The sequence below is a fragment of the Hermetia illucens genome, chromosome 5, assembly GCF_905115235.1.
Source record: "Hermetia illucens chromosome 5, iHerIll2.2.curated.20191125, whole genome shotgun sequence".
NCBI lineage: Eukaryota > Metazoa > Arthropoda > Insecta > Diptera > Stratiomyidae > Hermetia > Hermetia illucens.
The window spans coordinates 47,186,532-47,201,195 of NC_051853.1; the positions used below are offsets into that span (position 1 = coordinate 47,186,532).

The 14,664-nt window shown below is 42.8% G+C and overlaps 1 protein-coding gene across 1 annotated transcript in view; it reads left to right on the plus strand.

Annotated features, from left to right (window-relative positions):
* The first annotated feature begins 8,170 nt into the window (after window positions 1-8,170).
* LOC119657098 overlaps window positions 8,171-14,664 on the plus strand; it is a 65,464-nt gene continuing 58,970 nt past the window's right edge. The window contains exon 1 of the mRNA XM_038063854.1: window positions 8,171-8,414. Coding sequence (XP_037919782.1) covers window positions 8,337-8,414 — 78 coding nt within the window. The 5' untranslated portion in view covers window positions 8,171-8,336. The remainder of the gene's footprint in view (window positions 8,415-14,664) is intronic.

Consider the following 14,664-nt stretch of genomic DNA (forward strand, 5'->3'; position numbering starts at 1 on the left):
AACCATTTCACTAAGGCCCATGGCCCGGTGAGAGGGTGAACAAATGTCAGATGTCGTCCATTGAATTTCTTCACTTTCTCCGGACAAGGCAGCATGACGAACGTCACCGATAACAAGAAGAAATAATATCGGTGACAAGATGTAACCCTGGTGTTCTCCGCTTTGGACCTCAAAATCTGAGATTTTATCTCGGTGCAACAAGTGACATTTTGCGCCATCATATGTCGCTCTGTTAATAGCTTTTAGTTTCTCCTACGTAGAGCACTGCAGCTACACTCCTTGTTCACGCCATCGAAAGCTCGAAATCGATGAAGCGCAAATGCCGCGAAGATCTAAATTTCGCACACTGTTCCAAAATGATCGGTAGGGAGTTGTTGTGGTCAATGCAGGAGTGTCAGGGGCGGAAACCATGCTGCTGTCTGTCGATCAAGCTTTCGAGATGTTCTTTGATACATTCCAGTATTATTTGCGCTTCCCTGACCAGCGCAATAGCAAATTCTCTCTTATCACATTGTACACTACACTGAACTTCTCGAGGTTTCGCTCAGTAACGGAGTTCGAGCGCATCACGTCCGCTATCACTTATAGCGGTTACTAGAGTCTTCAACCCCTTCCGTTCATCGATACACTTTCACGACTTCGCAGTCAGGCGGGTCCTAAGGTTCGCGTAGGAAGCGGATGAAATGGACTGAAGAAATGAACCTCTTCATCATCCGCTCCTACTACGAAATAACGGCGGGGGCGGGTACAACATCTTACCGCCCCTTGTTGCACCAGAGATTCGTCGAGCGTTTCCCGCAATTCGCGCACGTGACTGTGCAGCGAATCGCAGACCAGTACCGCTTTATTACTCGCAGCGACACAATCCCGGCCACCATCAGGGAGCGTGTTCGACTTGAAGTCATCGGAGAAACTGGTGACCGAGAGTCGATGGGGGCAGAGGCGGCGGCATCAACAACACCATGCCGCACTGCAGGCAACAGGTTCAGTACTCGCCGAAGCACTCTTCTCCACCGTCCAGCTGAGGTTTCCGCTGAGGTTCGGGACGAATTCCAAAGAGCGTGTATGGATTCTCGGATATGGATCCTTTGCATAGACCAGGTATTCCCAGGCTCTATGCATCTCCAGCAACTCCGGGAATTCTATATCAAATCAATGATGACATTGCGTCTCGACTGTGTGCTGATATGTCGCTGCTGCAACTACAATCACTTGTGTATTGTGGTGCAGTTGCGGCTATTAGATTGCACGGTCAGAAGATTCGCTTTCGCGTTATTGGTTTGAGTGACAAAAGAGATCCACCATGGAAAATTCGTCTGGAACGTCGGCGGGACTCAATAAGGCTAGACTGATTCAGATCAGCACTGGCAGTGCCAGCCGACGGGTGAGAAATAAAGTGCAGAGGGTTTACCGGAACTATGCCATCCCCTGTGAGACACCCGTTGTTGAAATTCTGGACACACTAAAACAGAAACTTTCTGTCATATGCAGTCGGTTACGACGGTATGGCGAAAGTTATTCCAGACGTGTCCAGAATGCAACATACGCAAGGAACCAGCGGAGCTTTTTCAGATCTCTCAACGAATCCCAACAGAGCGCCCAGACAATACAGTTCTCGGTGACGGAAGCGAAAGAGTATTGGGGTGGACTTTGGGGGTTACCTGCCCAGCATGCTGAGCATGCTGAGTGGATCACCGCTGAAGGCACCCGCCATGTCAATACACCTGGCATGAATTTCGCGGATGTTACCGAAGAGGAAGTTCGACGAGCCATAAACAGCTCGAAGAACTGGAGGGGCCCAGGTCCGGATCGGGTGCAGAATTTCTGGTATAAGAAATTTACCAGCGTACACAGTCGGTTGGCACGCAGTATAAATGAGGTCATGAGTCGGCCGGAGGAATTTCCAGCTTTCCTCACTGCGGGGATTACCTACCTTATCCCTAAGAAGGACACGGTGCAGGACCCCGCAGACACAAGACCGATCACTTGCTTACCAACCCTCTACAAATTCATTACGTCCATTATTAGTGGAAGGATCAATGCGCACCTCGAGACCAACAACATTCTGTCCGAGGAGCAGAAGGGCTGCCGAGTTGGGTCAAGGGGTTGCAAAGAGCAACTCATTATGGACTCGGTAGTTGTAGGATAAGCAACTAGAGGCCAAAGAAACCTCTTCAGTTGCTATATCGATTATGCCAAGGCTTTCGACAGCGTTCCGCATACCTGGCTAATCGATATCCTACATCTGTATCGCATTGATCCGAAACTAATAAAGTTTTTGGCGACAGTCATGGAAGGGTGGCATACCAACTTATCAGTCCGTACATCTGAGGGTGCTAATACCTCAGAGCCCATCCGTATACGGCGGGGCATCTTCCAGGGGGATTCATTGAGTCCCCTTTGGTTTTGTATGGCACTGAACCCCCTTTCATGGCTACTGAATGATGCTAGAGGGCATGGTTTTGTAAAAAAGTATGACCTACGTGCTAAGTGCGAACTGACACACTTGATGTACTTAGATGACATCAAGCTGTATGCTGGTACTGACGACCATCTTAGAAGTCTGTTGCGAATAATAGACATGTTCAGCCGTGATATTCGGATGGAGTTTGGATTAGACAAATGTCGAATCCAGGCCATCCGCAAAGGTCATCACGAGCCACATGCCGGACATAGCATTGGTGACCTCCACATCGAAGCTATGACCGAGACAGACTTCTACAAGTACCTAGGAATTCTGCAAGGAACCCATGCTCGAGTTGGTGATCTGAAAGAAGTTCTGCTGTCCGAATTCCCGCGACGTGTAAAGCTGGTGCTGAAATCGCATCTCTCGGGGAAGAATAAAATAAGCGCGTTGAATGTATTCGCCATCCCTTCACTGGCTTATGCATTCGGAATATTGCCGTGGACGAAGACCGATCTGGAAAACGTCCAGCGGCGGATACGGACAACTATGTCCAAATTCCGAATACATCACCCAAAGTCTGCCGTGGAGCGGATGAACCTGCCTCGTAACATCGGAGGTAGGGGCGTGGTTGACGTGGCAGCACAACATCATCGCCAAGTCGACTCGCTGCGCGCTTATTTTTACAGCAAGGAGCAGGCGAGTCCCTTGCATGCGGCTATCTGTAAGGCAGACTGTGGACTGACTCCACTTAACTTGAAGGATCGATCTTTCAATCCTCTGAGTGGGGTGAAGTCGGACCAAGAGCGGATCGATGAATGGAAGTCGAAGGCAATGCACGGTGAACACGTGAATTGTCTTTGGCAGCCATTTGTCGATTTGCATCTGTCGAACAGATGGCTGTGTGCTGGGGAGCTCTTTGCTGAGACGGAGGGGTTCATGTGTGCCATTCAGGATGGCGTGGTCGCCACCCGAGCTTATAAAAAGCTCATCATGAAAGAACGGGTGGAGAACGACCAGTGCAGAATGTGTGGTTCGGCGTTAGAGACGTTGGACCATCTCATTTCTGGCTGTACTGTTATGGCACCGGTGCAATACATCACCAGGCATAATGCTGTATGTAAGGTTATCCATCAAAACCTTGCATATAAGCATGGGCTGATCACGGGGACATATCCGGTTTACCGATATGAGCCGCAAGCAGTACTTGATAGTTCTGCTTACAGCATGTATTGGGACCGGCAAGTTCTGACTGATCGCCATACCGCACACAACAAGCCTGACGTACTGCTAGTTGACAAGACGGGTCGCTCCGCGTATATTATTGATGTTGCTATTCCCCATAATAGCAACATTGAACGGAAATACGTGGAGAAGAAGGTGAACTATGAGCCATTGGCTCGGGAAATCAAAGAAATTTGGCGTCTCGAGCGGGTGGTTGTAGTTCCCATAATATTGTCAGCTACAGGTATTGTACCTAAATCCCTCACGGCTTCCCTTGATGTCCTGGGACTTTCGCACAGTCTGGTTCAAACCATGCAGAAGTACACCATTCTGCATACGTGCTCGATGTTGCGGGGAGTACTCGACGGATTCTCCCACTGACCTACCACCGGCCACCACCACCAGTGCCCCTTTAGTTTTTAAGTAGGTAGGATCGTCCGAGCCTAAATGCTTGGCACTTAGTGCTAGTAGTAGGTAAAATCCGGCATCTGCCGAGATTGTGATAACTCGGAAAATAATAATAATCGTTGGATCAGGGCCTTCAAGTGTGTTAGGCCACTTCATTCAAGACCGTAACAGTACACTACGGGATTATAGTACCGTATAAGAGGCAATGTGGTCAGCTGGGCTGAAATCTAGGAGTTAGAAGTCAGTCAGAAACCGGTTTCCGGGTCAAGAGAGCGCTTCTTGGGGTAACTGTCAGAAACAACCCAACACCGCATTCCCGTCCTCTACCACTTAGCTCTCCAGAGTGCAAAAGCACATTACCATAAGTGTCGCAAGAGGAAGCGGAGTACTCTCCAGCGTCCCACAATTAGTCTTCGCTTAGGCATAGAATGTCCAGTTTATATCGCTGGAATCCCCGCTCAAATTGAAGAAAGCGAGTATTTTGAGGATCTCCGCTATAGTCCGTTTTTGATAGCCAAAGGTTATTGTCATGAGGTCAGTCCAGATCCGTGGCATCGTTGACGTTTCAGTAGCAATAAAATTTGCCGGTTGCTAGCCTATAAATTTCTATCTCTTTTAGTGGACTCTTACGACAAGTAGAAAAGGCTTTGAGTGTATTCTTCAGTCCCAACCCACACGCTTTTTCCAAAGCTAATGCTAATAGTTTCATTTTTGTTTTGTTTTGTGATTGAACGTATTAAGGAGTATTGCCCAGGGGCATTGATGCTTAGGTAGATGTTCTTCCCTAATAGTAGTTACCATAGTTGAAGCAGCATTGGCCTTGGAATTAGGACAAGGTTAGAAACTAGAGGTTTTTCTTATGTGAGGAACTTTGTTGACGACTGTTTTCCTTGCACATAGCTAAAAATTCGTTTCACCATCTCTAACTTTATTAAAAAACATAGAACTTCTTTACTAAAAAAAATAAAGCACTAAAAAAACGAAACGAAATGAAAATAAAGCCTTCATCTGACCGATTCTCAGACTAATGCCACCGCTTAAAACGGTGATTAAACGATCATCCCGTCATCCACCCATCCATCCAGCCAATCCCTCAATAATCAAATTGTTTTAGTTGTTATTAACCGAAAAGGAAACAAGTCGGAAAACCGGAAGCTGGACGCTTCAGGTATGAAAGGTTTTGTGTAATTCTTTTATAAAGACATTTGAGTGTGAATTTGTCCCATTAGTACGTAACACTAATATACGTATATATTATGTGAGAATATCCACTTTCGGGCGATATTGACATTCAAAATCTTGAATTTTCAAAGAAGTGACAAATTTGACCTATCATAACTTTATTAGTAATAGTGCGATTTCCACCAAACTTGTATGAATCAAGCTCTATATTATAGCCTATATTGCTTTCGTGGTGCTAGGATGAATTTAAAGGGGTTCTGTAGCCAATTACTGAAAATTATGGTAATATACTATTATTAACTTTATTTGAAGGGATATCGGTATGGAAAGTATTTCTGAGCCGAGCCACCATATAGTGGCAGCCTCTTGACGTTTTTCGGCAGTTTATGAGAATGGCCTCGTTAAATAAATAAATAAACTTTTGACCCCCGAACTCCTCGCCTTTTCAACAAATGTCAAAACTGAGACCAGCTTCGGAAAGTACTAACCAAGACCTTTGATTTGATACCCCACATGACTATATTTGATGAAAAAAAAAAATGTACACCCTCCTTTTGCATGTTATTCAAAATAAAAATAAATTCAAAGTAAAAGGCTGTAATTCACTGTATGCGTGAGCATTCACAGTTCCCACCTTTCCAATAAATTTGGTGTCAATCACTGTTACAGTCTCCGAGAAAAATGCGTATGACGGACAGACAGACAAACATACAGACAGAAAAGGATGGTGGTCTCTCAGACAGACAGTCCAGATTTCGAAAGGCAATATCTACAATGCCATCAACACGGTGACGGAAATTGCGAAAAAAGCACTGGATGCCAATAAATCTTGCGCGGTAGTTAGTCTCAACGTCAAGAATGCCTTCAATACGGCAAAATGGAGCAAAATAATTGCCGCTTTAGCCAAATTGGGCGCACTAAAATACCTGGTGGATATAGTCATGGAATTTCTCCGGGAGAGGATACGGTGTTACGATTCCGACGATGGACCTAAGACGTAAAGAACAACTTGCGGGATTCCACAAGGATCAGTCCCCGTGTCTCTTCTGTGGATAATAATGTATGACGGAATTTTAAAGTTGCAACTACCCAAAGGAGTGACAACCATTGGTTTCGCAGACGATATCGGAGTGACTATCGTGGCACAAGATATTGATGAGATCGAGGTACTCACAAAGCAGGCAATTTTTGAAACCAGGTCTTGGCTAGAGGAAGCTGGTCTGACACTCGCGGAGCATAAAACCGGGGTAGTCTTGATTACCAAGCGAAGGAAGTAAACATCGATAAAGATCAGGATTGGTGAACACATCATACAGTCGCAGCCAACGCTTAAATACCTAGGAGTCATGGTTGACCAAAGACTGAAATTCAAGTCTTATCTTGAAAATTTAGCAACCAAAGCTTCCGGACTGGCTACATTGCTTCCATCTTGCTTTATCCATTTCCAGTCTGGGCACCGTCTTTGAAGTTGGAAGCAAATAGAAGAAAAATCGCAGCCCCATACCGATTGAGGCAGCTTGTGTGATAACAGGCATGATCCCCATCGACAATTTGGCGAACGAGGGACGACGCCTATATGACCCATCGTTTGCAATCGGCGAGTCCTATACCTATCGTCGGCAATTGGCACGAAGTGAGTCTATTTTGGAATGGCAAAAAAGATGGGGATGATTCACCTAAAGGACGTTGGACACACAGGATTATTCCAGATGTCTCTAAATAGATCAAACGAAGGCACGGTGAGGTTAGTTACCACCTAACTCAATTCCTAAGCGGACACGGAGGGTACCGTTCATACCTTTATCGCTTCGGGCGTGACGACTCCCCGTATTGCCCGAAATGCGTGATGATTCCGAAAAATACGGAACATGTTGTTTTTAACTGCCGTGGGTTCGCCGCACACATAGCGGAGGCGGAAATTGACGCCGAGGCACGGTTGACACCCGAGAATATCGTGGACCACATGCTACCCTTCTCGAACATCTTGGAGGGCGGTGGAAAAATTAATGAAGGCGATCCACAATCTGCTGAGGACGGAGGAGCTTCGGAGGAAAGTTACAAATAACGACAGGAGCCGCAGTTCATAACTGATCCTGCCCCGCGATGTAATTCCGAAATGGTAGTCCCGTGGGGTAAGCGAAGGAGAAGGAGGTGGTTTTAGTTAGTAAAAGTCTCACATAACCGTACGGCAGGAGCCAGCGGTAGGTTTTGAACCTTTTCACCTTCCAAGGTATAAAAAAAAAGACAGACAGACAGACAGTAAATCGATTTTAATAAGGTTTTGTTTTACACAAAACCTTAAAAAGGACAGGAGAGAAGAAAAAAAATGAGATCCAAAGCTTTCACCCGGTCCCCCATTTGAAATAGCTTTCAACTACTATTTCAGTAATTGTAATGTTGTACGGGCAATTATGACATTGTTCATGGCTGTCTGAGAAGACCGGACGAATCAACTAACAGACGAGAGGAGAGTTGATTTAGACTTTTTCTTTTCCACTGAGTTACAAACAAAATTCTAGGATAATAGTAAATTTCAAATTTCATCTTTACATAGTTGTTCTAATGCTGTATATACTTCAGTATCGACGTTAGCTCTGAACTTAGACTTCTCAATATCGATGTCTTGCTACCACCATGAAAAACTGACCACCCCTGAAGATCAGTATGCTCGTATAAACAAAGCGATATACAAACATAGTCATATTACCTGGAACTAGATGCAATTAGTCAGTTTGATTAGATTCGCTAGTGGATGAAGTGTTTACAGCTCATAGGATACCGAAGGTGAAGTATCGAATTACATACCCCAACTGTTTGCACTTGACTTGTATTTTATTAGCAACAATATTGCTCCCAATGTGCATTGCAATGGAAGTCAATAAAGTCAAAGGTGGGTGCCGGCCAACGGGCAGAAGTGAAATATGTTATCTTCTACTGAATTGGGAATTGATAGCCATTTCATTGAGACCCGCCCGCGATAATAGTACAAAAATAAAGCTTCTTCTCTGAGAGCTCCAATTGATCAAATAGTGGCCTAATAACGGAGTGTATGAGTACAAGATTCTCCATAGTGCCTACCCCAAACTAAAATAAATACCACTGGAACGTTAGTCTGATAATGCTCTCGTGGCTGTTAGAATTGGCCAAAACATCTAGCAAGACGTTCGAAGCTATCTCCTCTGAAGGCTCTGAAAACGTGAGTGTCTTTAATAAGTTTAAGTATTTGAACGGGTGTTAAAGATATTTAATAAAGATTAACTGTCCACTCCACACCCCACAATAGAATAGTTGTTATCAGTGTATACTTTTGAATAGCAAAGTCCCAAGTGCACGATATTTAAAAAGCGGGTTGGACTCTTCACATCTACTATCTGTGAAATACGCTCAAAGTGTGCATTGAAGTTTTTTGCTTCTGGTGGAAGTTAGTAATGTGTTAAGGCGAAAAGTGATAATTTTTAGTGGTTATCAATAAGCTTTTGATAATAATATATAAAATACACGTGCATTAATAAAGTAAGTCCTTAAACATTTATATTTTATGAAAAATGCCATGGATTATTCATTAGTGTTGACTTTGAAGGCCTGTAGTGGATTTGAAATGCGATATTGTTGCATTTCTGATTTGAGTGAATTTTTCATTGTTGTGAAATAGAATATATCAAATTATTCTATTGCAAAAAAAGGCAATTATATTTGCAGCATTAGAATTAATCATGCGTGATTTTAATCGCGCCAAATTTTCTAAATAAAATGTTTTATTCGTTTCTACTATTCATCATGATATGTAAATACCCTCTTCGATTGCCTTATCAATATCGCTAAACACTCCGATGCGAATTATGAAACCCGTTGCTCTGAATTTACATAATTATCATTTTGCCTCTTATTTTAAAGGACATGAAAATAGAAGTTACAGATGCATGTTGAATACAATTCAGAATAAATATCAAAACAAAAGTAAGGTTCGTAAACCCACATATATTGCTGATTACAGGAAACAACTAAGTCGATTTTCACTCAAATTGAGTTAAATTAATTTAAGATTAGTTGCAATGTTCTGGTTTCATACGGTGCGTGAAAGCTTTGCAATTTGAATTTAATAGATCCATAAAGTGTAACCATCGGGAGCACCAAGTTGAAGACTTTTCCACACACTACAAGGAAAGTTAATTAAAAATAAACTTGATCCATTTTGAGTGAAATCTGACTTACCTATATTCGCCAATATATGTTATCACTTAAATTTTTAGATTTGACTTTCCGTCTTTCTTCCAGTCTTCCTTAGTAACTCATAATGCAAGACATTAATAGAGGTATTTAACACAATTCAAAAGACTTTTCCAGATTCAGACCATGTCTCCCTTCGATTCACGCTTCCAAATGGCAAATTGAATTATAATTCCATCGATCTTCCTATATAATGTCTTTTCCTTTTTGCTTCCTACATTGTTTTACGCCATGAGTTACGCAGCTCTCTTGGTAAGGTAGAAAACGGAATTTCTGTAGCTTCGTTTATTCATTGAAGCTTAAACCCTATTATCCGTTTCTTACTTTTTTGAATATGCCTTTTCTGACAACAACTTTCGGCTGAGGGAACTTTTATTTCCATTTCACCATTATACTCGACTACTTTATCATATCGTTGTCAGCATATGACTATGCACTAATTGCCGCCCTAACATAACATAATACTAGAATGACCCACTTGGCAGTATTATTTATCGCTCACCGTAGCCTCCAGCATTGGCTAATTTACTTAACGAGTCGTCCGTAAGGAGTAAGGATAAGAACTTTTTACTCTTTCGGAATCATTCTTCTCGGATATCACTTTGTCGTGATGGGATAATCTCTAGTCGATCACTACTAAAATAAGAGTGTTCAAAGCACATAAATATAGGGTCTGTGGATTTTAACTCTCCAAGTTGTAAGGAGTCGCAGAAGTTTAGTTCACCCGCGACTTTGAGCCGTGCAGTCGTGGGCTAGGCACGAATTTTCGAGGCCTGGCCAGATTCATGTTCCCCCACAGAGAAAACTGTGGAAAATATGGTTTCCACTTCGATGGAAAGGCTACACTTAGTGGCAATGGCGCATTCAGCCAAAAAAGAAAGTGCAACAACTCTTATAATGGGTGAAACTGGATCATGACCAGTCTGTCGATGGGAATACTTGCAGAAAACGGAAAAGAAAGGCAGAAGGAAACTTCAGCTACAAAGAAGACGGGACTACAGATCAAAGCTTGCCTGTCAAAATCTTCTCTTCCGTCATTATCAGGAAAAGAAAGGAAGAAAGGAAAGTTGGTGATGTGAATGCGACTGGTCAAATATCGGTATATCGAAACGGATCCATGTAGTCCCGATACAAGCACTGCGAAAGACAGCGAATGTTTTTAGGAATGAGGACGTCAGCGTTACTGTACCACCTTTTGGTGGAAGGTAAGAACAAGCTGATAACTCCGGAGAGACCCACTAAGCAGACAGTTAGGGGCAGCATTTCCAGAAGACCATATCTATATGCACAAACATAAAGGTTTGTCAAATTGTTGTGCAGCCTGCTCCTTTCTATTGGTAGTAAGGCTGGCAAAGTTGCAGGACCTTCTTATATATATCTGGTATAAGAGCCATGGCTTCGATTCAACAGAATCTGCTGTATGCGATCTATGAAGGGGGCTAAAATTTTTTACGATGAGAGATCCACAAGACCGAGAGTCTGTTATCTGATGTCAGAATTGTTAGAGGCATTTAAGTTAAGATAAGACTGTCCCCAGGACCTAGTTGCGAACATGTTACCATACCAGGTTAATGGCAAGAGGAGAAACTTCATAGTTGCATCTGCTTACTTGCCTTCTGATTCTTAATGCACTCTTAATAGGTTGTGATGCGAACACTTAATGCAATCCTTGAGGAGAGCAGTTATTTGATTTCATCACTTCAGCTGGTCTAATGACTGCCAATGTAGAGTGCGCTCCCACCTCCTTGGTGGGGTCAAAAAGACGTGAAGCATTTGACTTAACAATGTGCACTTCAATGTTGGTAGAGTTCATCACAGACTGGCGGGTGATTACTAATGAAAAACCGAAAGCTGCGAAACTGTCCTTTTTGCACTTCCACTCATCGGTTACAATGCTAGAGGACATAACTCTGAAAGGCGAGTATGCGATGGATATATCCATGAACATTGAAGGGGCGTTTGACTGTGCGCCTTTACAAAAAGTTTGTGATACCGCCAGAGCACACGGTGTCGAAGATACTTTAGTTAAGTGAATCTATGCCCTGCTAACGCAAGCGACGAAAAGTTTCCCCAAGGAGGTGTACTATCGCCACTTCTGTGGAGTATCTTGATAGACCCACTAATATGCGAACTGCAAAACTTGCCAAAACACCCGAGCTTATGCTCGGAACGGTATACAGTGTAAGGGTAGGGTGGAGTGGTTGACGAACGATTGCAGGACAAGCGTATCGCAATTTGCTACGATAATGAACCTGCACAGAGGGTGCTGTACAGGCTCTTGATCGCCTCAGAAATCGTCCCAGAATGTCGAGACCGTTTGAACTCTATTCAAGACGGTGGAACTACTCTGCGGATGCATAAGCTATTTTAGTGTCAGTACCATTAATTAATTCGGCTAACGAACCTCCCATAAGGGCAGATGGTGGATTCTAAGTATTGCTCGACAAATTAAACTTTTCTGTCTGAACCAAACAAACATACTGCAAAGTTTATCCTGTGAAAAACCAAGAAGACTTGCAGAAGTATTGTGGGCATTCTGACTGGTCATAATTCTTTAGCTGGAGATTTGTTCAGAATAGGAATTCTATAAGATGATACGCGTCCATCCTTTGATGATCAAGTAGAATCTACGGAATTCTATATGAGTGCCCCTTCCCTTCTATAGATGCATCAGACATTAGATTTTCGGTACTAATGTACTCAAGTTGCAGCGGGTATTATCACATGTACTATCCATATATAAACGGATCGGGGATATTCTTTTAAGCGTGCTGGTCGAGTTCAATGGACCATTATTGTATGAGTGCTCAGAGGCTATGTCCCTCCCCCACACTCATACACATACACATTTTGAAGAAATGTGTCAAACTTCGCGTGCTCGCGCAGATTCTACTTCATATTCCATTCTTTAGACTTTCTTGTGGGCAATATCATTTGAGCCCGCGGATATTTGCAGCAAAAAATGTTATAGTTTATTAATCTCCCCTATTTTCTTCAGACAGTGTCCGGATGGCTCAAGTGGTTAGAGCGCTGGACTATCGTAGCAAAAGGCCGCGGTTCAAATCTCACTGATAGCAGAGGGATTTGTTATCGTGACTAGATGTCGGATACTAGTCGACTCAGCTATGAATGAGTACCTGAGTCAAATCAGGGTAATAATCTCGGGCGAGCGCAATGCTGACCACATTGCCTCCTACAGTGCACTACTGTACTGTACTGATACGATCTTGAATGAAGTGCTCTAACACACTTCAAGGCCCTGATCCAATATGTATTGTTGCACCAACGATTATTGTTATTATTTTCTTCAGACTAGGCAGCCTGAAGCCATAAGAAGAAATAATATCGGTAACAGGCTATTAGCCTTAATGAAACCCGATTAGGGTTCTAAAGTTCTTCCTTCACAGAGGTTGGGGTATGACCAATAGTTATAATAAAGATAAACTATGATGAGTGACAGTTGTCGTTTGTTAAATTTCCTTTTACAAGTAGTAGTCCTCCAAGTAGAAGGGAAATCATTTCGGCCATCAACGCGCTCAAATGGAGAAAAGCCGTTGGACTTGACGGTCCCCCTGCAGAGTTATTCATGCAGTTATTGTAGATGTGCTACTTCCACTTGTACGGAAATCTTGGGAATCCGAGATCTTTCCCGGATTGTGGTAAGATTCTAAAGAAGGGTACCCGTTTTGAGTGTGTCATTTGGTGGCGGAAGTGTATCTGCATGCCCCCTGCCGTCGCAATGATAATAACTAAAATAATCCTGGAACACATCAAAGATTATCTCGAAGGCTTGATCAACAGAGAGCAGGTTTTCGCTTAGAATCCTAATACGTTGACCACATCAAGACCCTACGGATCATTCAGGAATGGTAAGTGGAATTTAGATCTTCGCTTCAATTGCTCCTGATCGATTTCGAAGAAGAGGCATTCTGGAGAAACTAATAGCTATTATCAGAACGACATATGATGGCTCAAATGTCACGTGCTGCGTCGAGATAAAATCTCAGAAGAATTTGAGGGAGTCCGCCCGGGCAGCATCTTGTCATCGATATTATTTCTTCTTATTATGGGTAACATTCTTCATGTTGCATTATATGTCCCCGTGGAGGACCATGACATCTCTTCTCAAACACTCGACTGTGCACATCACATCCGTTTACACTCTCAGCGTGTCATGGACTTTGCCAAATGGCTTTGGATTTGGAAAGAGAGACAATTAGAGTTGGACTGAAGATAAAGTCCAATAAAACCAAGGTTCTCTGTCACAGGCATTCACCCTATCTGCATTAATGGGTAGAACATCGAAAGCGTCGATTAATTTGTATATCTAGGGAGCGTGGTTTTTCCCAAAGGTGGCACCGAACTAGATATTGTCCGACTCATTGACACATTGAAACACTATGTACATTAACCGATACGTGGGTTTCATAGATGAGGTTCATCAGGTGTGGTCTGCATTCAGAACTGTCATAATGTGTCTTCAGTATCAGAGTGAGCACTTTTAAAAACCACCGTTAACATAGAACAATGCAGGGTTATACTGGAATCATCGCTGATATTAGAGCTGAAGAAAAGTGAAAATTAAACCAAACAATCTTCCTTCCATCTATGATAAGATGGCGCCAGACATCATGTAGCGAAGATTTCACTCGAATTATTTCCAACAACAAAACATTTGGCAGCACAGAATTTTATTTTCCCGTTCGTTGGCCTGACTTATCTGTTCCACGGACTTATCTAAATACCTATTATATTTGAAATCTTATCTGTTATTTGAGAAACTTCTTACCCCGGCTCGGTTACGATCAAATTTCAACATGAAATTTTGATTATTAGTCACGTGATGCTGCGAAAAATTTATGATAATTTAGAAAATTGCCTTCAAGAGTATTTACGTAATAATGGGGGGCCATCTAATCTTATCTTATAAAACTTAAATTGCTGCTTTGAATTTTTGTTTTCATTTCTACCACCAAAGAAGATAAAATGGCTATTTAAGGGGGGAGATACCTGTAACCGGTTTAAAATGCTTGGAATTTTTTCATCCAAAAATGTTGGTAATCCTCCTCCTTCAAAATGATTTTGAAGTTATAGCCTTGAAGGCGAATTGTAAGGCGCAATATTGGAGGAAGACCGGCGACTTTCTTATAATCTCTCCTATTCTGATTCACTTTGGGCAATTAAGTATTGTATATGTTTAAAATTGTTCATAGATTATG